The sequence below is a fragment of the Urocampus carinirostris genome, chromosome 17 (assembly GCF_059441175.1).
Source record: "Urocampus carinirostris isolate Australia breed hairy pipefish chromosome 17, RoL_Ucar_1.0, whole genome shotgun sequence".
NCBI lineage: Eukaryota > Metazoa > Chordata > Actinopteri > Syngnathiformes > Syngnathidae > Urocampus > Urocampus carinirostris.
Genome location: NC_142365.1, coordinates 7109650 through 7135556, shown reverse-complemented (window position 1 = coordinate 7135556; position 25907 = coordinate 7109650). Strand labels below are relative to the sequence as shown.

The window sequence follows — 25907 nt, the reverse complement described above, 5'->3', positions numbered from 1 at the left end:
ATTCCGAATCTGATTGGCTAAACCAACAGCTTGGTTGTCACTTATTTCATGCCCACGGCCTGCAAGGCTGATCGTGAAGGCCTCAGGGCAGACTTTCGACCCTGGTAACAAGTAAGGGATGAAATGATTTGTTTAATGTTTAAATATGAAACTACCTATTCGGAAGCAGCACAACCAGGGGAAAAGCAATGAAAGAAAGTTGATACACAATATGGAATTATTTAATAAGTATTCATGAACAAAATATAATTAACATCACACGATTCAGATATTTTATAACCCTAATCCTAGGACAGCAGAGAAGACCTTGCAGGCACTTACCGCCCACCACTGCCAGGTTGTAATTAGTAGACGTAAAATAGGCCCAGTCAACGGCTAAAGCATCGTGCCAATTAGAAATCTTATTTCCTAGAAAATCACAATGTCGAAGGCCCCTGTACTCATGAAAAAAGACAGTTGATGGGACGGGACTAAGATATTCCCCGTATTTTTCCCGTTAGCCCTTCATATTTTCATATTACCTGGGTGCAAAGCGAGTATGGTGATAATATTTTTGTTTGGATCCAAGTATATTTATATAAAGGTGTGTTTTTTATTTCTATGTTTGTGTGTCTGTCCACCCAAGAAAAGGGGGAAGGGGTTTAGATACAACCACCACATGCGGTCAAGTAGGTTACCCTACATGTAAAAAATGCCCCACAAAAAATCAGATTCAGCACTTTTGGTTTTATCGAAGTAGCATTTTTTCCATGGAAGACATTCAACTCTCCCAGGCCTTAACGACATTGAATTTCAACACCATCTTTTACAGGCAGTGAGATAGGTTATCCCAGATTTGAAAACTGCCCCAGAAAAGCTGACTTGGCATTTTTAGTTTTGCTGACTCCGCAGCTTTCCTAGAAAGACATTCTGCTCTCCAAGGCCAGAAAAAGTTTGCACTCAATCTACTGTTTGTGTTTTCCATTTTCATGTGCCAATGACCCTGCTAAAAAGGGAAATGCCACCCAAAAATGGTTTCGCCTCTCAGCGCAGGTGATGCTTTAACGGCTGTTGGAATTAAATATCAAAATGTACCGTTTACCAAATTGTTCGAATTAGTTATCTAACTCCATTAACCAAACACAACCTACATTCACCCAACAATTTATGCACGCTCGTTTCTTGAGGGAAAAGATGAACAGGAAGCCGACATTTCCACATGGGGGCAGATTTAATTTCATTAACAATTTAACTAAGTGTACTCCATCGAAAACGGACGAATTAGTGACGTTGGAGTCTGTGTGAAGCCTTCTTCTGAAATCCTTTAGCTTTTTCCTATTGGCCATCTTCTCCCTGCATAATGGCGTGCCGGCTCCTCCCTTGGGCATGCCAAGAAAGCCCCCCCTGGGCTTCACCATCTCGTTGAAGAGCGTCGCGATGTCTGGAATACTCAAAACAACACCGAGCGTTTCTACGTCATCAGGGCCTTCCCGCCGTTCATGTAAACAAAATTTTCTACCAGGGTGCCCTGACTTCGCACCACAGCCCAGCCAGTGAATATCTTTTGAATTAAATGTAATTTGTATTCTATCGTATAAAATCCTTTATTGTCAAATGTGTAAAATCCTTCACGGCACACAGCCGTCCTATCCATCCATCCATTATCTGCACTGCTTATCATCAGTAGGGTCGCGGGGATGCTGGAGCCCATCCCAGCCAGTGGGCAGGGGACACACTACACCTAGGGACAATTTGAACCGGTCAATCAATCTGACATGGAGGAAACCGGAGTGCCCGGAGGAAACCCATGCAAGCACGGGGAGAACATGCAAACTCCACACAGGAGGTTCGATCTCATGACTTCAGAACTGTGCCGCACAGGCGCTAACCACTGCGTCACCGTGCTGCCCACAGCTGTTTTAGTTTTTATTCATTTTGTGATTGCAAAATAGTCAAGTTTGAATTCATTGTAACTTTGCATTTGAATGAACAGAGATGTAGAAAATAGAATGTCAACAACTTTTGAAAATTTTTATTTCCTGTATATTTTTAGATTTTATATAACGTTGATTAAAAAATAGATTTTTCATCCCAAAAAATCGGAAATACTTGAGGTACGATTTGTTTTCAGTCAAAGTCCCCGGTGAGCTTTTAGTGGAAACATAAACAATCGATGAGCTGAAATCTTTTTGGTCTCGAGTGCGGAAGTGGAAAGGGGAGGAGAATGAAAAGAGTACTACTATGACGGACTTGCCATTTAAGGCCTCGGCCAATGGGAAGCCTCTTAGAAAAACGCTTGTCCAATCAGGGGAAAGCTTTCACAAGGGGGCCGCTTGCTCCTTTTTGCCTTTTCCCTCCATCCTCGTCGTCAATTCGTCGTTTTCCATCTTGCACTCGAGACTGGCTCGCTTTCACCAACGACGACTGGAAAACTTGATTTTGCTGGGATCCTCGGTGACTACATGGCGGAGGCATTTCCGCCGCGGGCTCAAAGCTGAGAGTTTTTGCAAGCGATCGCTGTGTTTTTTCCTCCACGGGAGGTTCGGGTGAGTCAAGTCCATCGGAGAAATGGTGTGGCGTTCACGACGCCTCGTAGCGGCGGGCTAGCTAAGATCACGTTCGGCTGGCCGTTGCTCATTCGGCTCCGGGCCCGGCCTGCTCTACGTTGGTGGCCCACCTGGAGCTTAGTCGGGCAGTCGGCCAGATGTGCCGACGCTGGTGGCCGTCAGGCCTCAAGGAGACCTCGGGGAAAATTGACCTGTTGATGGCGCTGCTCGTAAATTTGAGATACCTCACCTAATAGAACACACGTTCACGCGTTTTGGGTCAGAACCGCGTCTACGTCTTGTGGGATTACGTCGGTTGTGAGGCCTCGGTTCTCATTTAGAGTCATAGTTCGCTCAATAATTACTTAAATACTTCATCAGCTATCAAAATATCTGGGGAAGTTATTTATTGCACGTTTGTAAAGCTGTACAGTCAGTATGGCTTCAGAGATAAACATTATAGGGCTCTGGCATCGATTGATCTTAAGATATAACACAAAAAATAGACTAGCTATATCCCGTCAGTATTTTTGTAGATTTAAGGAAAGCTTTTGACTGAGTAAATCACAATATACCACTTCAAAAGCTACAGCAATGTGTAATACGCACAGATTGGTGACAACAATTCAAGTCTTGGGAGCATATGCTGTGGAGTCCCTCAAGGGTCTGTGTTAAGACCTTTATTGTTTATATATTATACAAATGACTTATTTCATGGTCTGCATTTATATAGCGATTTTCAAGTCAATGAAGACCTCCCAATGTGCTTTACACTTACCCAGCCATTCACACACACACTCAAACACCAATAGCGGCCATGCAAGGCGCCGACCTGCTTATTGGGGGATTCAGTGTCTTGCCCAAGGACACTTCGACATCTAACACGGAAGAGCCGGGACTCGACCCTGCGATCTCTTGATCCCAAGACGAGCGCTCTACCTCCTGAGCTATGTATCATTCATCCATTTTCTGCACCGCTTACCCTCACTAGGGTCGCTGGAGTGCTGGAGCCCATTCCAGCCATCTCCAGGCAGTAGACTAGGGGACACCCTAAACTGGTTTCCAGCCAGTCACAGGGCACACAGAGACAGACAATTCACTTGCTTATCCGCGCCTAGGAACAATTTTGGACCCGCCAATCAACCTGACATGCATGTTTTTTGGAATTTGGGAGAATATTGGAGTGCCTGGAGGAAACTGCACAGGGAGAACATTCAAACTCCGCATGGGGAGACTGGTAGCTGGAATTGAACCCTGGAATTACAGGCTGATGCACTAACCACCAAGCCGCCATGCAGGAATTAAAATATATACTATTTGCTGACCACAATACAATAAAAGGCTTGGGTACAAATCTATAGGAGTTGCAGGAAAAAGGCCTGCAGAACTTAAAAAAGTAAAATACTGGTCATTAAATGTCTATAAAACAAAGGTCATGGTATTTAGGAAATCTAAAAAATACATTGAAATCCCCAAAAATATAGGAAACGGTAAAGAGTTAAAAGTTTCTCTGAGTGATTATTAGCCCTAATATAAGCTGGAGACCCCACATAAATAATATATAATCCAAATATCCAAATAACATTGCAGTTATGAGTAGATAAAGACATATTTGACCCCAAAAAACATTGACACAATGTAAAGTTCATCAGTTTTGCCTTATTTAAGTTATTGTATAGCGATTTGGGGAAATACATATAAGAGCAATAAAGAATCAATTATTCGATTGTAGATTAAAGCTATTAGCATTGATAACGCTGGTTATCAAGAACATACAAACGGTTTATAAAATCCAACGTGTTAAAATTTGAAGGTATAGTGAAACTTTAATTCTTATTAGTAGTATACAAAGCAAGTAAGCACTAATTCCAAACAAATATTTACCAGTTGTTTCTCTACATAGCACACTTATCATCTCAGGGGAATTCATAACTTCAAGGTCCAATATTATCGCACAACAGGGAAAAACCATTATGCCATCCGAAAAGGTAATCATTTATGGAACAATTTAGATAATGACTTTAAAAATATCCCTCATTGACATCAGTATTAAAAAAAACATACTTTATACACGTTTTAGATGTATACACAAAAGAAGATTAATCAAGTTTCTTTTGGTATAATACGTTATAGGAGTCCCTGATGATACACAATTCTAAGTTTGAATTATCAGGTCTCTGTTTTCGAGCTTTCTTTTGTTGGGTATGGTGCTGTTTTCTTGTTTTGAGTTTGAATGTCTGTCCTGTAAGGACAATTTGGAGTAGGGGTAGTCACTTTAAAGCTTTGGCTTCAGCCTACTTCCTTTGGCCACATGTTTTTGTATCGTATTTTTCGATTGTACGGCTGTTTTTTGTGCAAATGGTTAATTGTTTCCTTTTGTTGATTAAAGATCAATGTTGTTTTTTTGTGCTGTGCCTAAACAAAAAAGCCACAAACGAACAATTGGTTCCGATAAGAAACTACAAAATCCAACCGTTTCAGTAGAACCTTCACTTGACCCATTTGTTAGAGGTTCTAATCCTCAGAACCTGAGCCAGCAACAATTTACTGCTTATGTGGTGCACAGTCCAAGCATAACAACAGAACCAGCTGCTTGGACCTTAGATGACTGGACTTTATTAGAGATTAGTAGTATCCCAAAAAATTGCTAACGAAGTGACTCACTTCACATGCGTGCAATTGTTTAAATCGAATTTTCATAGGGAGTTAAGTCCTTCAGTCCCAGTGCTCGTCCTCATTCTTCCTGAATGAGCACATGAGGACCTTCTCTGCTTAGAGCCAGGAAACAAAAGTTAGTGCAATCTTACGCGGTGGGTAAAGGGAGTTGTTGTAAATGAAAAAAAAGCGGGAATATGATCCACCAGTGCTTAATAACAGTGAATAATGAGGGAGTTCCTGGTTCCTACAGACCAATAGGAATGTGATCCAACAGCTCAGCCAAAATGTCAATGAGACTGAAAACCAGAGAAACGATTAATCAGTGACAGCACTGCACAGTATTGCAGACCAAGATCCAATTTCGCTCCTTAAGTACTTTAGTCCTATTGCTCGTTCTCAGTCTTCCTGAATGAGCACCTGAGCACCCTTCTCTGTTGAGATCAAGTAAACAAAAGTTAGTGCTTGAGAGCGTTCTGACCCAGTAGGTACAGGAGTGTTGCATTGTTGTAAATTGAAAAAAGGAACCAGATCCGTCGGTGCTTATTAATGCGAAACTTTGCGGTTCCTGCAGATCAATAGGAATGTGATCCACCGGCTCGGCCAAAGTGTCAATGAGACTGAAAACCCCAGAGATGCTTAATTAGTGACGGTGCCGCACAAAATTGCAGACCAAGATCCTCTTTCGCTCCCCTAGGAGAGGGCAGATTGTTCGGGTGATAAATTCTAAGGAATGTTATGGAAAAATCCAGAGGCTGGCTACCTGGTGCTCAAAAACAACCTGGCGTTGAACATACAAAAAAACCAAAGGAGATAATCCTAAACTTCAGGAAGAACAGCAGTGACCTGCCACCTTTCTATAGCGATGGCAAGTGTAGAAAGGGGGTCCACACATTCAGGTTCCTAGGAGTCCTAATCTCTCATGATTACTTCTGGACAGCAAACACCAAACCCATGCAAAAAAAGGTCCAACAGCATCTACACTTCCTTAGAGTCCTCAGGATTAACAACCTAGACCAGAACCTGCTGCTGGCCTTCTACCAATCCTCTTTTGTTTCCACCTGGTCCTTGAGCTGCACCGAGGAGGCAGGCTGCAGAGAAAAGGAAAGGCAGAACAGCAGAGCCATTTCAGGAGAGCCTATAACATCATCAAGGACTGTTTACACCCAGCTCCTTGACCTTCTGCCCACCTAGTGGTCCATCAGAGCAAGAACCAACAGCATGAGGAACAGCTTCTTCCCTAATGCAATTAGCACCCTGAACTTCTATCTACAGCGTTAATGAGTATATTGTTCTGTACAACTTCCACTGTAAATATTCACACATTTAGTACATATCATTAATATATTGTATTTTAACATTTTTTTAAATTATTTTGCATGTTCACCATTTTAATTTGTTTTACTTTCTCTAAAAGGAAGCGGCCTCCAATTCTGTTTTACAGTACTTGTATAATGACAATAGAGGCTATTCATTTATTCGTGATGAGTGGGTCTTGACCTTCATGGCAGTAACTCCTTGATCCCCTAAGACTGACTGACATAACCCCTAGGGTTTGATCGAACCAAGGTTAAGAACCAGTGTTCTGGACAACTTGCAGTGGGTCCACTCTGATGCATAGTCCTTTTTTGTTGTTTCAGGTGGACAGGATGGACGCAACCTGGCCTGCGGGCCATAAAGAGACCGCCATCGCCCTCACCTGAGCGTCCCGGCTGGCTTGGAACCTTCCGTCGGACTTTGCTGACTCCCGGAAAATATGCGAGTGAGCCGCTCCAACATCTTGTTGGGCTGCGTTCTCCTTTGCTCCGCCTCTCTGCTCTACCTGGGCCTGAGCGGGCTGGACTGTCCGCCCGGAGGTCGGCGTTCCCACTGGGCAGAGCTCCGGCAGGGCTTGGCCAATCCCAATGCCTCGCTGGGCGAGCGCCTACCTGAGGAAACGCCCCTCATCTTTATCGGCGGATTCCCCCGAAGCGGCACCACGCTGATGCGGGTCATGCTGGACGCTCACAAGGCCGTCCGATGCGGCGAGGAGACCCGCGTCATCCCCCGCCTGCTCACCATGCGGGCCTCTTGGAGCCGATCCGTCAAGGAACGCATACGATTGGATGAGGCCGGCGTCACCGACCAGGTCCTCGATTCGGCCGTACGCGCCTTCCTCCTAGAGGTGAGGTCATCACGTGAATCGCGGCACTGATTAGGGAGCCATTGTGCCTTGCTGAATTATTCAGCAGCCCCCAAAGTGGTTTTGTAATTGCTTTGAGATGCCCCCAGACAGCGGCAAAGCTCTAGATATGAAGAAGGCTGTAAACAGAGTATCAAAAGTGTGTTACTAGCAAGTACTCAGTTTACTATACAGAGGTACCTCTTCTTGAAAGCTTAATCCGTCCCTGGATCATTCTCATATCCTGAATTGCTTTTGTAACGGGAACATTTTCCCATTTGTAATGTTTGAAAAAATAACTTTCATCAAAAATCACTATTTATATAAGTTTTGTTTTATGGCTAAAATAAAAACGTTTATATTTTAGGACATTTTAATCAACCTCAAAATATGTATGCTGTATTTTCCAGACAATAAGGTGCACTTGCAACGTCAAATTGGCCAAAAATTGGAAATAGTGCCTTATAATTTGCTGCACCACATATACAGTGGAACCTCGGTTCTCGACCATAATCCGTTCCAGAAAAATGGTCGAAAACCGATTTGTTCGATCCCCGAAATCATTTTTCCCATTAAAAATAATGTAAATCGTTTTAATCCGTTCCAACACCCTGAATATTTAACCTGAATGTTTAACGTAAAGCTAACCCAGGCTAATCGTACGTTCGCGTGTAAAAATAAAAAAAAAAGGATAAAGAAAAGAATTTTGAATAGGATTTCTTACCTTTGTGGTGGTCAGCAGAATGCGCAGGTGGACGGTGGGGAGAGGAAAATCATCAAAAGTTTTTCAACCTCTTCCAAAACTTGCGGCCGTTGCTTGCTTATAGCACTCACTCCCTTAGCCACATCACTAGATTTCCCAGCCTCCTTATTCTTTAGTATCGTACTGATCGTAGATTTAGCCATGCTGTATTCCCTAGCACACCTCCCTCATATTTTGCTATTATTTCTTTCTTAAATGCAATAGTTGTACGCACTACTTTTCTTTTTCACCTGTTGCAACTTTGCTGCTTGCACAGACTTTCTTCGGAGGCATAATAAGGGGCTAAAACACTCGTACGCCGCACGGCATCGCACCCTAGCGTACGCACTCACGCATTACCGGCGTTCGAACTCCAATTTTTTGACCGAACGGCGAAGCAAGAATTTCTCGAAATTTTTGGTCGGACTCCCATTTGTTCGAACTGAGAGGCGTTCGAAAACCGAGGTTCCACTGTACTGGTAAATGAGGTGAATAAAATTGTAAACGCATAGTTTCAATTAAATAATACTGTTCGCTGTAACCGTTCTGTCTTTAAGAAACTCTTGTGCTTAACATGTTAATCGTTCAATCATGCTTTTTACATTTCAACCAATGATGAAAGGATTTCTTATAATAACCAAGTGCAACTATAGTATTTTTGGGGGCTTTATTCATTCTTCAGGGCTTGATCAATTTGAGCACTCCAATTGTTTGTGATTCTCAAATAATCAAATTGAGTAAAGTCAAATGGATAAATAATAAATAATGTTTGGTTCACAACTTGATAGTGTGAGGTCACTGTTCTGCCTTTGAGAAACATAGAGTGGTCATGGAGCAAGCGCCTACTTTTGGTTAACATGTTAATTGATTGAAGAAAAAATGAAAACCACGGGATAGTGTATTAATAGTCTGTGGTTTGCAATAATCTATGGTCTGTGCAGCCCTTTGAGACTCTTTGTGATTAAGGGCGTCACAAATAAACTTGACTTGACTAATTGGTTTGCTCCCGTCCTCCGAAAATGATTCAAGTGAACAGCCCATCTTCCTAAATACTATAAATACATTCAAATAGTAATTAAACATAAGAAATACAATAATAAGATAAATAAAAGGATATTAGCGCACTAAAATGCAAGTTTAATATGAGTGCAGTAACGAATGTGTGCGTGTGCTGTCAAGTAAGAAGGGGCGGTTGCAAGGAGACATGGAGATTGCCTACCTGTCTACTGATTTAATTTGTTTTTTTTGATTATTTCACATTGTGTACGCCGTATAACAATTTTTATTTGGGAGTTTTTTGTTTTTTATTAAAGACCATTTTGTCTGTTATCCGATAGCAGACGACATCATTAGCGTATATTGCTAATATTGTCATGGTATTCTACATAGTCTGTCTTGCGTGGTTTTTGTAAGGTTTATTATTGCTTAATAAGGAAGATTTGCTGTCATTAATAATGGGAGCATTGGTGGAGTTTAAAGGTATGAGATCGAGAGACAAAATTAAAAATACTGTAACGTTGAAAAAAAACATACGCACACACACAAATTTACAGCACAGTTGACTTTTTTGTCCGTAGTAGTTTGTATGTGCGAACTGGACAAGCTGATGCTGGCTGTGAGTGGTCTCAAGCAGTCTCTAGTGATAGCCTCTGGGACTGCTCATGAACTGGATTCTATTTGTACTGTATAGCGAAGTACATTTTTGTTTAAAAGCGAGCGAGACGGCTAATACTACTTTTTTGCCCGTAGTAGTTTGTATGTGCAAACTGGACAAGATGATGCTGGCTGTGAGTGGTCTCAAGCAGTCTCTAGTGATAGCCTCTGAGACTGCTCATGAACTGGATTCTATTTGTACTGTATAGCGAAGTACATTTTTGTTTAAAAAAAAAAAAAACACAATTTGTGTACTGACATTTTCGTTTAAAGGGGTATTTTTATATTCCCGACTTTTATAAACTACGAGTCACCCATTTCTCGAAATTGGAGTTTGACTCAAAATCCACTAACTCTGTGTTTTTTAACTGGTGGGTTGGGACCCAAAAGTAGGTCTTAGGCCTTTGCCTTGGCAAAATAATAAATAAAAAAATAGGTGGCAATTACACTTCTTAACAGTAGATGGTGATCATGTCCTGCAGGTGCGAGTTGACACTCCACAGAAAATATTGATAACGTTTTTTTATCGCAAAATGCAGTCACAGCATATAATAAATGAGATATGGATTTTATTATGTGTAAGAAAAAGGAGGATAAAAAGCTCAGTGAGTTTGTACACATTAAAATAGGAGGCTGTTAAAAATGGCTGACGCTACAGAAGTGAAGCGATTTGTATTTAATGAAAAATTCAGCTTATTGTGTATTGAAAGGAATATTATTAAAGTAGGTTTTGGTTTTGTTTTTAAAAACAGAATGTATAATATGATCCCTGGTTTAACTGCCACAATCCTTTTATTCAATACATTTGAGAAATGGCGGAGTTGTGTGTCCTTAAGTCAAACCAGTTAAGAACTACTGCCCTAATTTATTGGCTAATCCTCATTTATCATTCTATTCTGCATTTTGGCAACTGTTATGTTTTTTTGGGTGCTTTGAAAAGAGTTGCGTCAAGATAATTAATTTCAAAACCAACTCATTAGCAAGCGACGTAACAAATTGAAGATGATTAAGTTTGTTGGAATTTTCGAAATTAGAATTGTCTGTCCTGCGAGGGCGTAGGTTTGGTCTTGGCATTGGTGCATTTTTTTAAGTGATCACGTAAAATGGGTGGGGCAAAACCATGAATGCTTGATGTTAGTGGGGACACGTCCCATCCATCTATGCCAAAACTACGCCCTTGCTTTAATGTCATTAATAACAATGTAGTGAACATTGTTTAGATTAGAGGTAGCATCCCAGGATAAGCATGTAATAAAAACAATGATTTAAAATAGAATATTAGGATATGCAATATTCACAAAGTAAATGGTTTTACTTGTAAGTGCATCAGACATTAGCAGGAACATTTTGTAAAATATAAAAATAAAGAAATACAAACGTAAGAATTTTTTTGCGGTCTTGTGTGCTTGTGTAGGATGACTTCCATAGTTTTCCGCCATGGACTTTTCCGAAATGGCAATTGAACAGGTTCTACTTTACAACATTCTGAAATAAAATCACATTTTGCCCAAGATAGCAATAGCTAACATGTCCAATGTTGGTTTTGTGTGTCAGGTGATCGTGGGACACGGCGAGCCGGCCCCGCGTCTGTGCAACAAAGATCCTTTTGCCTTGAAGTCGCTGACGTACTTGGCTCATATCTTCCCCAAGAGCAAGTTCGTGTTGATGATCAGAGATGGACGTGCCTCCATCCATTCTGTGATTTCACGAAAGGTGACGACCGACTCCCTTAAGTTGCAAATGCTGCTTTCAGCGTTTATTGTGAGGGTTAGGGTAGAAGGTAATAGTCTTGTTTGTAGTCTATTACAATACTTCCTTTTTTAAGTTATTGATTTCAAATGCTTTGTTTTGATATCTCGTTTACTGGCAGTCGACATATCAAGAAGTCTTGTAATAAAACTGAGTGAAAACAGATATTAAAAAACGTAAGTATTATTTTTTTCCGCAAACTCATCTTGTTTCTTTGGTAGATCATTTTGCAGGAAAAATGCTTAAAATATGGAAAACCTCCTGCTACTTGTTTTATAATACTGCATTTTGATTATTTGAAATGCAATTTTAAAAGTCTATTAAAGCAAGTAAAATACTCCATAAAATGAATTGGCAACCACCCATCCATTATCTGCACCGCTTATCCTCAGTTGGGTCGCGGGAGTGCTGGAGCCCATCTTAGCTATCTTATGGCAGTGGGCAGTGGACACCCTGAACTGGTTGCCAGCCAGTCACAGGGCCATAAATCCCCATAAAGATGAAAATAGAAGAGTTCATTCGAGCGTGTCTAGGAAATGCAAAGCTGACAGTCTGCTATGATGGCACAAGCCAGGAGATGGCGGCAGTGAGTAAAAAGGTTCCTTATTCTGTACAGCTCCTTTAATTCTTTCAAATTAGGGGTCAACGTATTGCAAAGCTGACACAGCATAAAGAATGATGTTCCATCATGATTTGGCACAATCTTCCTTCAAATACAGCCTGACCACGCAAATTCTTAACCACTGTTCTTGCCGAACAGGTAACCATCTCCGGCTTTGACCTGAACAACCCTCGGGACTGCCTGACCAAGTGGAGCAACGCGGTGGAGACCATGTTCAACCAGTGCGTAGCGGCCGGCCCCGAGCGCTGCCTTCCCGTGCGCTACGAGCATCTGGTTTTGCACCCGGAACGGGAGATGCGCCAGCTGCTACGATTCCTGGAGCTGCGCTGGGACCCGGCCGTTCTGCACCATGAGGAACTCATCGGCAAGGCTGGCGGCGTTTCGCTCTCCAAGTGAGTCTGCAGACGTGTGATGCCTGCTGAATGGCAACATGGTTTATTTTAGAGGGGATGTTTTATGCTGTTCTCCCCGTGCTTGCGTGGGTTTCCTCCGGGCACTCCGGTTTCCTCCCTCATTCCAAAAACATGCATGTCAGGTTAATTGGGCAGTCCAAATTTTCCCTAGGTGTGAATGAGCGAGGGAATTGTCTGTCTCTGTGTGCCCTGCGACTGGCTGGCAACCAGTTCAGGGTGTCCCCCTGCCCACTGCCTGAAGATGGCTGGGATAGGCTCCAGCATCCCCGCGACCCTACTGAGGATGAGCAGTGCAGATAATGGATGGATGGATGTTTTATGCTAATGCAGATTTTGCATAAAACAAAAATCATATCTCCAATGTAAGGTATATAAAAGGTGGGATTTGAAAGCTGTGGCTTGCCCATTTTGATTTTTTTTGCGGGCCAAAAATCTTTTTTTTTAATCAGCAAGGATTTCGATACCTTTAAAGGAGCAGTGTGTAATATATAGCATCTCTAGTGTTGAAAAAACTATTGCTTTAAACAGTGTCTGAAACTCCTAACAAAAATAAGACGACTAATCGCAAAAAAAAGCCATTATTGCAAAGTATTAAGGATTGATAATCAGAATATCTAACAGAACAACACTTTAAAATTAAGTTTATTATAAATCTACTTACAGCATTCGTTTCATAGGACATCGCTGTTTTCCATCTGCCATCAGTATGTACCTGCATTTACTCCCCTTCATTCATGTAATGTTTGCGTTGCGTCGTCTGCTACAAGCCACGTGAACTCCACTTTCCACGATGCTTTACGTTTTGTAGCATTATAAAATTTGTTAGCTTCTTTTTAACATTTCTTCCTGGGCTGAGGTTTTGGCTTGATCCCTAACCACTTATCCATTCTTTTTGTTTTCGCTGTGCGTCTACTTTGGAAAATGATATGCAAATGCACGACCTTAAAAGGCTCGGGAAAGTCCGGAAGTACGAAGTTATTCGATGCAGGCTTCTTATTGGCTGCCGGGTATGCAAATTACCAAACGAACCGATATTCGGAAACTTCCAAACAGAATGAAGATTTCGATATCGGAATAAAGCAAACGCTTGATTTGGAAAAAAAACTAAAGTATTTTTTTTTTTTTCTTGAAAAAGTTGTCGGTCACCCGGGCGGGGACGTTTTGTAATTTGTACGCCCGACGTAAAAGATGCACGCCCCAGGTGTCCGGGCAGACGTTATTTCAGACACCGATTCAGAAAATAAGCAAAAATATAGATGTGTCTTTTAAAATTACTCTTTGTTTGAAAGTTGTGCATTTATTTAACATAGCACGATCCTCACTTTGATGGAGATTACATAATTGTCGGTAGAGGTAAGATTCTAACCCAGACACAAAATGAGCCCGAAATGTCAATCATGATGTTTGGGTTCAGGTCGGGCTTGTCTAGCTGTTTCCTTTTCTTTGAGCCAGGTGGTTCAGGGATCTATGAACCATGACCTTATCAATTAGTTTTTAGTTTTAGGGAGAATGAAGATAGGTAGATTGTTAGCTTCAAGTGTATATAACTCCAACATAGATCATGAGTTTTGTCTCTTTATGCCCTTGAAATATCCAGTATTGCCAGGTCATAGGGATATTACATTTACGACCCCCTTTTAAGGTTTATTACATTTCCTCAAGCTGTGTTTTTTTTTGCCCTCGTGTGGGTTTCAGATCAGTTGTAACGGTGGTCTGAACAGCCCTTTGAGACTCTGTGATAAAAGCCAATAACACAGAACATTTTGAATGCCAGTACAAGCTTTAAATGTGACGTGACTATTGTTCAAGGTGTTTGGTCATAGGTCAAGCAAGTAACGCGGTTTTGTCTTAGGGTGGAGCGTTCAACGGACCAAGTGGTGAAACCGGTCAACACCGACGCGCTGGCCAAGTGGGTGGGCCACATCCCCGACGACGTCGTGGATCACATGGCGGAGGTGGCGCCAATGCTGGCGCGACTTGGGTACGACCCGCGTGCCAACCCGCCAGACTACGCTCGTGCGCCGCCGCTCTCCAGTCCGGCACAGGTAAAAACCTAGTTCACCAATACGTTTGTGTTTTAAGATTCTGGCGGGCCGCCAGGATATAATTGGTCAGAGTCTCATAAACTTGTATTATTAAAAAATATATTTTTAAATACAATGGTACCTCTAATTATAAATGTCATACGAAAGTTTCAAGTTGCAAAGTACCTGAACAGGAAAAAAGAATTCTAGTTATGAAGATTGCCTCTCGTTACAAAGTCAAAAATACAGTACAGGTTGCTATTTGCTGCGCACAAGCATGCTCCCATCATGCTCTTCGTATCACCGTCATAGTTAAGAGTTCACAGACGAGAGGGAGGGTTTCATCATTCAATCAGTCCATCCATCCATTATTTGCACCGCTTATCCTTATCCTGGTGCTGCCGTTGCAAGCAAATAGAAAAATCCACTCAGTGCAGGAAAAAGCTTGTTGACACGGCCACTAACTGTAGCCATGCATGCCAACCTTCAAAAGCGGTAGATTCTATCGCCATCTTTACTTTTACGCGCAAAACACCATCTGTTTCCAGAATGTTTGTTTGTGAGCAGAAGTGGCAAACTCTTACCAAAACGGAAATATAACGCCATGGGTTGAGTGGTTATTCCTGCACAAAGACTTCAAAATAAAGCTGCCGTAAACTAAAAAAAAGTGGTAGGAGTTTCTAAGGGGCGAAAGAAGGGTTTGCAGGTATGTGTTGCTCATAAGTTTCCCGTTACAATGACCTCCTGTAAACCATCGAAGAACTGGCATCCTTTCGTAGCATTACATTAGAATTGAATTTAAAACTCACATCAGTTAATTGGTCTTATAACGATATAGTATATTACAGCATCAGAACAACACTTGTTATATTTAGTCTAGACGAGCAGATTTTTTTTGAATTTAACTCCTGTCTCGTTTACAAAGCTTTGTAGGGGTCTTGTTTTCTTTGTCATTGCCTTTTCTAACTAGTGTATTTATGATTCCATAGTTTATAAGGTCACAGATTCATCTTGATTTTGCTCTTAAAATGCATTATATCGATGTATTTGAATTAAAATTTTACAACATTTTCTCACAGGGGAGAAAGATCTCCCCAGACTTTCCAGGCATCATAAAATTATATGGAAATCACTGCGTGTGGATGGAAAACTTGTGTAAAGTTCATAAACATAGTTTATTCCTAGCATCTGCTTTGGTTTTCTTTTCAGTCTTGGAAGTTGGCAGAACCTTCTGGAGCCTCTTAAGGAACAAAAGAAGGCAGCAGAACCTTGCGGACCCTCCAACACTTCAGCGCTGAGATTCCCAGAAGTGAATGAAAAGCACTCTTCCACTACCGCCCGTGAACCCACCGACAATGCCTAGTCATCTCTTGGCCTTTTTTTCCTTGTGGCCGTTTGTGAACTCATACGCCATCAGCTGCCACCACCACTGACCCAAGAGGGTCCGTGTATACACACCGCTAATGTGAACCACTCGATGGACTTTTTTTTAAAAGACTATTTTCTTAATAAATTATTATGAAAAGATGGGTGCCCCTAGTTGGCGGGCAGGCGTGCTAGCGCATGTCAAAATGCTACGGTGGTCTCATTACTGCACAGCTCGTCTCCATAGCCAGTCAATAATAAACAAATGACACAATGGAGTTCTATGGACGTTTATTTGGAGTGGCTACAGGCATCTGCAACTGTGTTAGTTTAAGGTGAGAGATTTTAAATCAAGTTTTTTTTTCATCCCTTTTGTAATAATATTACCATTTAAGAATATTTTGTTTTTGCAGTGAGGTCTACCAGGGTTGGGTAGGGTTACTTTAACTGGATTACTTTCAATTGCTTTTGGATTACTCCAATATCAAATATGCCAATAAAAGACAAAATAAACTAAATATGAATAAAATTAATAAGTTTTGTACAGGCTTGGGGAGTACTGGAATACATGGAACGGCAAAAATGATGGTGGCTAGCTGTTTGGATTTATTTTCATTTTGTTTGTCGCATTTTATGTTCATTTTGCAGGAGATCAAAGCCAGGAGAGAAAGCTTACCACGTGTTGTGAGTCATTTTATTCATATTTAGTTTATTTTGTCTTTTATTAGCATATTTGGTATTGTGGTAATCCAAAAGTAATTGAAAGTAATCCAGTTAAAGTAACCCTACCCAACCCTGCTAATAACTACCATAAATTCTGGACTACATGACGCTACCTTTTGTTCTACATTTTAAACACCGCTGCTAACAATTTGTTTCAGCTTATTATTTTTTTCGCGAGAAGCTAGCTTACAACTGGTGCAGACTAGGGAAATCCAACAGTTTATTTAAAACAAAGCATTCCGGGGACATTCGGCGGGTGATGACATGTGATTTCTGCTCTCAATGTCCACCTATCCATACATTATGTGCACCGCTTATCCTCAGTAGGGTTGCGGGGGTGCTGGAGCCCATCCCAGCTATCTTCAGTCAGTTGGCAGGGGACACCCTGAACTGGTTGCCAGCATACAGACCACTTACTCGCTTATTCACACCTAGGGACAATTTGGACCGGCCAATTAACCTGACATGCATGTTTTTGGAATGTGGGAGGAAACCGGAGTGCCCGGAGGAAACCCACACAAGCACAGGGAGATCATGCAAACTCCACACAGGAAGGTTTGATCTCATGACCTCGGAACTGTGCCGCACATGTGCTAACCACTGCGGCTCAGTGCTGCCCCGTTCTGAATGTCAAAGTAAGGAAATTCAACAGGAAACAGCGGGGAAATGTCTAATACAGAAAAGTAACACATTGTGCCGCAATTACAACACTCCTATGCTGACCGTCAATATCATCGACCGGCGCAGCAGTCAAACGGGCTTTGACATATATGCACGAGTGCCCTCAAAGACATTCTACATACAAAACTCAATGCACTGTACTGAAGCCAGTACATTTGCTGTGCCATGCAACTGATCTTTGTCTCTTCTCCATCATGTGCACAAGGGATGGCAGAGCTAAAGTATTGCTTCTAAGAGATCATTATACATGCAGACTAGAGGTAAGATAGGGCCTAAAAAAATACAGGCTGACGCTCAGGTATTCAAGCCAGGTCCAATTTGAAGCCCGACAACTTGACTTGTGGGACTGTGCCCAAAGTAAATCGGAATCTTCATATTTTTTGTGAGGGCTTCTCTCTTGCTTTTTTTTAATGAGCTATCCGCCATTGTTTTTGGTTTTTCTTTGTGGTGGATCAGCTTAATGAATTCCTCTCCTCTCAACGCAGCCCGCATGAACGTGCCAAATACGATATCTAATGGCTAATTTGCCCAAAACAGTGTCGAAAGAGAAGCCCGGCTTGAATCAGAGGTAATGATTCACAATTTAAGCCAGACTTGAATTTCGGTTCGGCCTTGAGCTTAAAGGTCGAATGTGTTATACTTGTCCACTAGATGGCACTGTTGTCTGGTATAAACAAGGACCAGTAGATTTACGCAGGGCGGCATCCTGCTAGAAGACTATGGCACCTATCCAAAAAGGGATTCCACAGTGAAAAGGAAGACATTTCCAGACCTATTTGATTTTTAATAAAAATTCACATTGGTATGATGGTTCATGTAGTTTTTCCTAGTATTTAAATCAGTTTATTGTAGCATTAGGAGGCACTAAATAGTACACACAGTCCCTTTAAAATCCTACATGTAATGCTGACAGTTACATAATCCTTATCAGGCTGACAATTATTGGAATGATAACAGGCTAACATCTCATTATACCCGATGAGTCATCTGCTGCCAAACCTATCAGCTTGATAAATATTTTTGTATCACTCCTGCGTTAATATAAACTTATTAAGTAACAAGCTGTGGGTATAGTCCACAAATAAATGTATGAATTATGGCACAACGTGTTACTTTTCTGTACTAGACATTTCCCCGATGATTGTTGTTTTAGAAACGGACGTGAATGAGTTCTTTTTTTGTCTGTCTAAGCCCGTGGCTTAAAGTCCGGTGTGGCTTATACAAAAACAGTTGAGTTTCATCCTCAAATTTACACACTGCGGCTTTAATCGAGTATGTTCTGTAATCCGGAATTTACGGTACATGAAAATGCCATGGCGAGATTTTTTCAGTGTCTAATGGAAATCCTAACTTGCATGATGATGAGTTTGTCGTCCTAGATGTACGGCTTAATGTTTCTGGTCTGGGCCCAAGACAAAGTGACATCTCGTCAGGCATCTTCGTTGTCGCTCCCCTCTAAGCTGCTGTCGGTCGACTTGGCGTTGTCCTCGTCTTTTCCTTCCTTTTTGTCGGGCTGCTGCGGCGGTGGGGCCGCAGCTACATCCGTCGGAACTCCCGTCGGAACTCCCGTCGGCGGGGCGGTACCCGCTGCAGACCCTGACCCCTCCAGGAAAGACGACCAACCTTTCAAACGCTCTTCTCGTTCTCTGCTCGTCTCCTCCACCTTCACGCACAAACAAATGAGTCATTTTTTTGGCCAAATTCAAGCACTTTCTTACAGACTTTTAAAGCCTATTTTCCCAATTCTTCACGATGCTTAATAGAAGCAACAATTCCTTATTATATTGTTAATATTAGTTATCATTGATCTCACCAACACTAACGATGTATTGAATTTAAAAGCAAGCCAAAGAAAGTCAATCAGGGTTCGTACGGGTGCTTGAAATCCTTAAATGCTTCATTTTAATGTGTTTTCAGGGTTTTAATTGCTTGAATTTTTTGTGAAATTTTAAGTTACAAAAAGTTTTTCTCATTACAATTTTTCCAATGGAAGACAATATCTTATTTTATTACATGGCTCATAATAAATGTCCATAACTGGTAGGTAATACACGTTTCATAGAATCCTGTTTAGGTGTAGGTTTTAGCAAAAAAAAAATAAAAAAGTTAAGTGCCACTAATCACTTTTCATGTGACTGGGCAGCAAGAACTCTTCCATTGTGAAGAGTTGTACCTATCTTTGCATACTTAACCATTGGTTATATTTTCTGTTTTTGTTGTGGAACATGGATAATAACAAATTAAGTATGTATGCATACGGTGAAGGTCGTGGGATGAGGTTGTTGCAAGAGGTCAATAGCTGATATGCTGAGGCAGCCGACCTTCATGAGATATCTTAACTTTATTTGAGAACACTATACAAGCCAATGTTGAACGTCTGGAACTCTGAACGAGTCCCGAATGCAGTAAAGCGCGTTCCCTTTTTGCCATATCTCCTCTCTGCATATTTTTGGGAGCGACGCCAAACGACGATTTCTCAAAAATTTTCAAGCCATATTTCATTCAAACTTAAGCCTCCCGGCATCTTAGTCTAGTGGACCTGTCATTTTAAGGGCGTCGTGTAGGGGTAGTGATGCATCACATGACAATGCCACTCAAACTAATACCAGCTGCCGTTAATCACGATGGAAGAAGAAATGCAATGGGGAAAACAAAGCCACCAGAACAGTCGTTCTGGCACCGTTTCTGAAGTCATGTTTATTTGTATATCCCTTAATCACAAAGAGTCTCAAAGCAGACTTGTTATATTTTACTTTAACCGTCTGTCAAGGAACTTTGCAACAATTTCAAGTATTTGCCAGACATTCACCCAAAATTCAAGCAGTTTTCAAACATTAAACACATCAAAATTCAAGCACCTTCAAGGATTTCAAGCACCCGTACAAACCCTGCCATTTGAAGCTCTTCCCACCTGATAATCGGTAGCGCCGTCCCAAAGCTGCGCGCTGAGTTGTCGCCCTCCGAACCAGCGTCCGTGGAAGGACTGGATGCAAGCATCGGCATGCTCCTGCTCCTTGAAGGCCACCGATGCCACCCCATCTGGGTGCCTCTGCCCGGAAACAATCGTCTTCAAGAAACCTTCTCAAAATCGACCGACCTCGATACGACGACCACTCACGTCAAACAAGATGACCTTCTTCACTTCGCCAAACTTCTCGCACTCCGAGCGCAGATCGTCGCGGTATTCGTTTAGAACCAAAGGATCCTCCTGCCATGCATTTACAAAGGAGTTGAATCGTCTTAGTGTGTGTGACTGTGATAAATTTGTGTTTGTCAGGGATCGGGAACCTTAACTCATATAGCCATGAAAGAGAAATATAGACTTTTTCCTGTGAGAGCTACACCATTCAGACAAGAAGATCATCGGCTGCTCTGCCCAGTCTGGAAGACATTGCCAACATTATAGCGACTCTTCTCACCCAGGCCAACAACTTTTTGACCTGTTGCTCTCATTGGCTGCGGCTGCATCGGCTCGCTACAGTTTAACTGTACGGGTCAGGTGTATCGACATTTCGTTCTGTGTGCATGGTTACAAAGAATGACAATAAAAGTAAATTCTATTCTATTTAGGCGCTACAGGTTTCTTAAAACAAACAGGCTCAGAGATGTTCTCTTCCCTAGGCCCAACACTCTCCTTAACAAGCATGCAAAACTGTAAATATATATATCTATATATTCTGGGTTGATCCACATTTTCATGGCAAAATTGAAGAACTTCCAAAGCAAAATTTTCAAACTATCCAGTATCATTAAATGGTCAAATCTGGTGTAATCATGCATTTATCACAACATATATATTTTTTTTAGATCTGCAAATATAATTGTTTTGGGGTAGAAATGATTAACATGTAGCTCACATTATTAGTTGCAGGAAGTTCTTCCCATTACAGTTTACCACTGTGAAACACTATTTGAATTCTTTGCATGGCCCGTAGTCAATTTCGATAATTGTTACGTAATCCTTGCACTAATTAAAATGACATAGTGCCCGGTTAAGGTGAAGCATGCTCCTGTCCTCATGGGCACGTCCCGTAGGAGGCAATGTCGCTTCAAAGGACAATGTCAAGTCATGTTTATTTTTGACGCCCTTAATCACAAAGAGTCTCATCTGCAATTAATCACGAGTTAAGAAGAAATGCAAACGCAAAGTGAAGCCACCAGAGAGCCTTGTCAGCGTCATTTTTAAGCTTATTGACTTGTTCAAGGCACCCTGTCAAGTCATGTTTATTTGTGACACCCTTAATCTCAAGGAGTCTCAAAGGGCTGCATAGACTACAGACTATAATTACACCATCCCCTGATCTAAAACCGACATGAGGGCAAGGAAAAACAGAAAAACCTCAACATGAGAAAAATGAGGAAACCTTGGGAAGGGACTGTACATGAAGTAATACCTCTTCCAGGATGACCAAGCTGCAACAGATGTTGCAATAACAAATAATACACAGATATTGTCAACATACAATATAGGTTATTCATAGGCTATAGAACAAGTGTGTTTTAAGCCTAGATTTAAACAATTCCACTCAGGTTGCAGATCGAATCTCTATTACACTATTACAAAGGGGGGTAGAGATAAAGAGAATGAAAGAGTGGGGAGCAAAAATTAGAAAAACAGAAAAAAGAAAGAGAATAATAAGAGAACACAGGAAAAAGAGAAAAGACAAAGAAAATTAAGAAATATAAACAAAAATAAATACAGAAATAAAGAGAGAGAAAATGCGCTGTCCCTTCTCAAGGTTTCTTCTTTTTCCTCATGTTGCGGTTTTTGATTTTTTCCTTGCCCTCATATAAGTTTTAGCTCAGGGGACGGTGTCATAATAGTTTGTGGTTTGCAATCGTCTGTGGTCTGTGCAGCCCTTTGAGACTCCTTGTGATTAAGGGCGTCACAAATAAACATGACTTGACTTCTTCCTAGCCTTAAAAGAAAAGCACTACAGCGCTCCTGCACGATGATGCATTCCTGGCCCAAATGCTTTAAAAATGAAAAGAGCCACACGTGGTATGCGAGCAATACGTTCCCGACCCTTGGTGTATGTCCTCAACACGCTTTTCAACCTCAAAGTCGCTGGGATGAAACATGTTCCTGATGATGACGACCTTCTCGTGCCGCTTCCTGGCGTCCCCTTGCTTCTCGGGCCTCCAGTCCAGTTGTCTGTTTGGAAAAATTGCACGTCAGTGTCACACCGACATTAAGGTCCACATCTTCTCGCACGCGCATGCCTACTTTTGCTGCTGCTGCATCTTCTTGCGGTACTCCTTGTTCTTCTTCTTCTTTTTGCTGGCGTCGTATTGTCCTTTAAGCTCGAATCGAGCCACCTCCACGTGCAACTTGTAACCTCTTACTTCCGATTCGTCGATCAGACGCAAGGCCAACTCCACAGATTCCCTCTGAAGAAACAGATTCAGTTTGTGTTATTTTCTTGCTCATTCGTCAACAAAACTATGGCCAGAAAAAGTCTTGTGGGATGACTTATGCTTTTGAGCGACCTTGAGGTAGCAGCAGAGTCCGTCTCCTTTCAGGTTGCCCTCTTTGTCCTTGTAAAGTTTGACCTTAAAGTCTTCAGTAATGGGGTCCCTCATGACAATGCCGCACTTGGACATCAGTTCCACAAACTCCTCAGGGCTCGTGTCTGGGGGAAGACCTGGGAGAACACATGCAGTGTCTTATTAGAGCGAGAGGACAAAGACGAAACAAGTTAAACGGGAGCGGAATAGCGCTACTCACCAGAAACGTACACGTTGGTGTTCTTGGTGTCCTCCATGTCAAACCAGCCTGAAACGCAATCGATATAACAGCATCACTATATCTGACATTATCATCGTGATCAGCACAACAAGTTAAGACAAGAATTCTGCTCCAAATTAAATAATCGAAGCACTGATATTTTAAGATGGCTAATCCATAATATTTCCTCCCAAGTGTTAGACAAAGATGCAAAAGAGTTTTTTTTTGTTGCTTCTTTTTTAAACTAAACTTCCGTAAAAAGTTTGAAAGCCCTTTTAAACTGTACAAGATCATGACTTTTTGGATTGAAACACAAGCAAATCATTTTCTAGTGTGCTGCTGGGTTTTGTTACCTGGATCCGTTTTCCTCTTCTCTCCTTTGCGCTTTTCATCTTTGGCCATACCCGGTTGCTGCTCTGATTTAACTTCCTGAGGCTTCTCCTGCGCAGGCCGCTTCTCTGTTTCGGGGACAACAGCTATCGCCGCCGCGCTGCCGGCATCCGGATTGCCATCTTGAGTGAAGCCATAGTTGGCCTGGTAGCTGGCTATGAAGTCTTCTGTGATCTGAACACAACGGCAATATCAATATCTGCGTAGTGTCACCAGGGTGTGCTAAATTAGGTATGCAGTTGTACTTTGGGGAACCAGGCCTTCTTGTCATGGTCCCAGTCATACACTGTGCCATCGTTTGGGTCTGTGTACGTGATGGGGTTGGACCCATCCTGATTTTTCCTGCTGTACAGCTCCTGAAGGCGCAGCTGCTCCTCAAACTCTTTGTTGGTATTGTGACTCATCTGCGATAAAATGTTGTCATCATCTTGCACAACAATGCAGTGAACAGTTAAAAGTTACAACTAGCAAGTATCTGTATTGGTCCTCAACATTCAATTAGAAAAATTGCATAACAGTTCATTGTGCTTTTCAAATGGTAAATGGTCTGCATTTAGATAGCGCTTTTCAAGTCAATGAAGACCTCCCAAAGTACTTTACAATGTGCTTCACACCTACCCATTCTCACACTCTCACACACCAATAGGGAGTCAGCCATGCGAAGCGCCTACCTGCTTATTGGGGGCATTAGGGATTCAGTGTCTTGCCCAAGGACACGTCGACATATAACACGGAGGAGCCGGGAATCAAACCTGCGACCTCTACCTCCTGAGCTAATGCCGCCCTATTCTATTCTGTTTTGTTTTACAATTTAGCATTCATTTTTTATTTCTATTAAAAATACAAACCAAATCTGATTACAATGGTTATTTCTGAGCAAAGTTATTTCCTTATTGCTCTTAAAAAATAATCTTTTTAAAATTTTATATATATATATATATATATATATATATATATATATATATAGTATATTCATAATTAAAAAAAAACTAATAACAATGAGGATAATTATTAATAAATAATCTAATAAAAGATGGTTAGCTGGTAACGAACAGATTACAATCGGAACAAAAGTAATTACAGTACTGTGATAAGAGCAAATCTTCTGCAGATGTTATTATTTAAAAGCAACAAGGGAAACATTTAAGGAGGAAAACACAAAAAAATATTTTCTATTAGGAGGTTCAACTCCATATTATTGTCACAATTTTCCATTAGACACGATGGTCTCTAAATATTCATCACAAACTCCAGAATTCATACCAGATTATTATTATCCGTCCAATATTGGTGAGTGGTAATTTATGTTGCCTTCGTTATGATTAATTAGTAACTAGTTGTTTTCTAAATTGTGAAGAATGGTGTTTGTTTTGCAACATGGCAAGAATTTAATGAGCTTTGATTCCGTCCTTTTATTTCAAACTATGGTTTGAATATATAGCGCTTTTCAAGTCACCAGAGACCTCCCAAAGCGCTTTACCATGTGCTTCACACTTACCCATTCACACACATTCTTACACACCGATAGTGTTATCAGTTTCAGTGGAATCGTTAATAACTCAATGTACAAATTAAGTATGATAATTGTTTGAGTGAACATTTTCAGTACAAAAGATGAACAATGTTTGATTTTTCTTTTAATTATTCAAGTTTTAATAGAAAATGCACAGGAGAGCCCCTTCCTCTTTCAGTCATATAAACAATATATCGAACTTACATCATTATAACAAATCATTTGTTAATCCATCTGAAAATAATCACATTGTTTGATTTTCAATACATACAGTATTTTACGATTTAAAATGTATTATTACAACTAGGACAACAAATCAATTGCATTAAATAACAAAAACTATCAAGGCTACATAAGTGATCAACCAAAACAAGCATGACATGCCAGGTTATTTTGGTGCATATACGTGTTTGCTATTTATAGCAGCACGAGCTCACTTGGCGCTGTATTAGCTTGACTAAGCTAGCCTTACCTTTCTACGGTGCTGTAATCCAAATGGTGACCAAAGAAGCTGCAGGCATTCACGAAATGACTTCCTAACTCGCTAACATTATTCTGCACGGTACAGTTTTCATTGAGATAGCATGAAAACGATAACTATGTGCTAACGTTGGCTCGGTGCTTAATTCGCGGTGAGGATTGACGAATAACTTCCGGGGTCATGTTCCGACTGCGCAAGTGTGTTTATTTTTTTGAGGTTTTTATTTTTATTTTTTTTTAATTTTTATAACAATTTTATTGACACTATTAACAGCAAATAAACAATGTGAGGTTTGAACATTTTCTCTCGGCAATCTTAACAGCAATTAAGCATATTCACAATTTCGTTATTCACAATTTCGTTATATCTGACAATATGACGTTTTAATATTTTTTTCGATATTTTTAACAGCAATTAAACACACATTTTCATTGTATCATATCCCAACAATATGAGTTTTTATCGACACTTTTAACAGCAAT

General features: G+C 41.1%; 2 protein-coding genes across 2 annotated transcripts; one reads left to right on the top strand and one right to left on the bottom strand.

Moving 5' to 3' along the window:
* The first annotated feature begins 2304 nt into the window (after nt 1-2304).
* Nucleotides 2305-16187, top strand: tpst1l (tyrosylprotein sulfotransferase 1, like). Its single transcript, XM_088320812.1, has 6 exons — nt 2305-2525; nt 6821-7344; nt 11291-11449; nt 12246-12499; nt 14373-14565; nt 15754-16187. Exons 2-6 carry the CDS (start codon nt 6937-6939, stop codon nt 15787-15789), a joined length of 1050 nt encoding a protein of 349 aa, XP_088176938.1. The 5' UTR covers nt 2305-2525; nt 6821-6936; the 3' UTR covers nt 15790-16187.
* Nucleotides 16184-25603, bottom strand: htatsf1 (HIV-1 Tat specific factor 1). Its single transcript, XM_088320811.1, has 10 exons — nt 25417-25603; nt 23677-23835; nt 23395-23605; nt 23042-23089; nt 22804-22958; nt 22541-22704; nt 22372-22468; nt 20432-20521; nt 20225-20362; nt 16184-18976 (listed from the first exon to the last, which is right to left on the bottom strand). Exons 2-10 carry the CDS (start codon nt 23833-23835, stop codon nt 18743-18745), a joined length of 1296 nt encoding a protein of 431 aa, XP_088176937.1. The 5' UTR covers nt 25417-25603; the 3' UTR covers nt 16184-18742.
* Between the last annotated feature and the right edge of the window lie 304 nt (nt 25604-25907).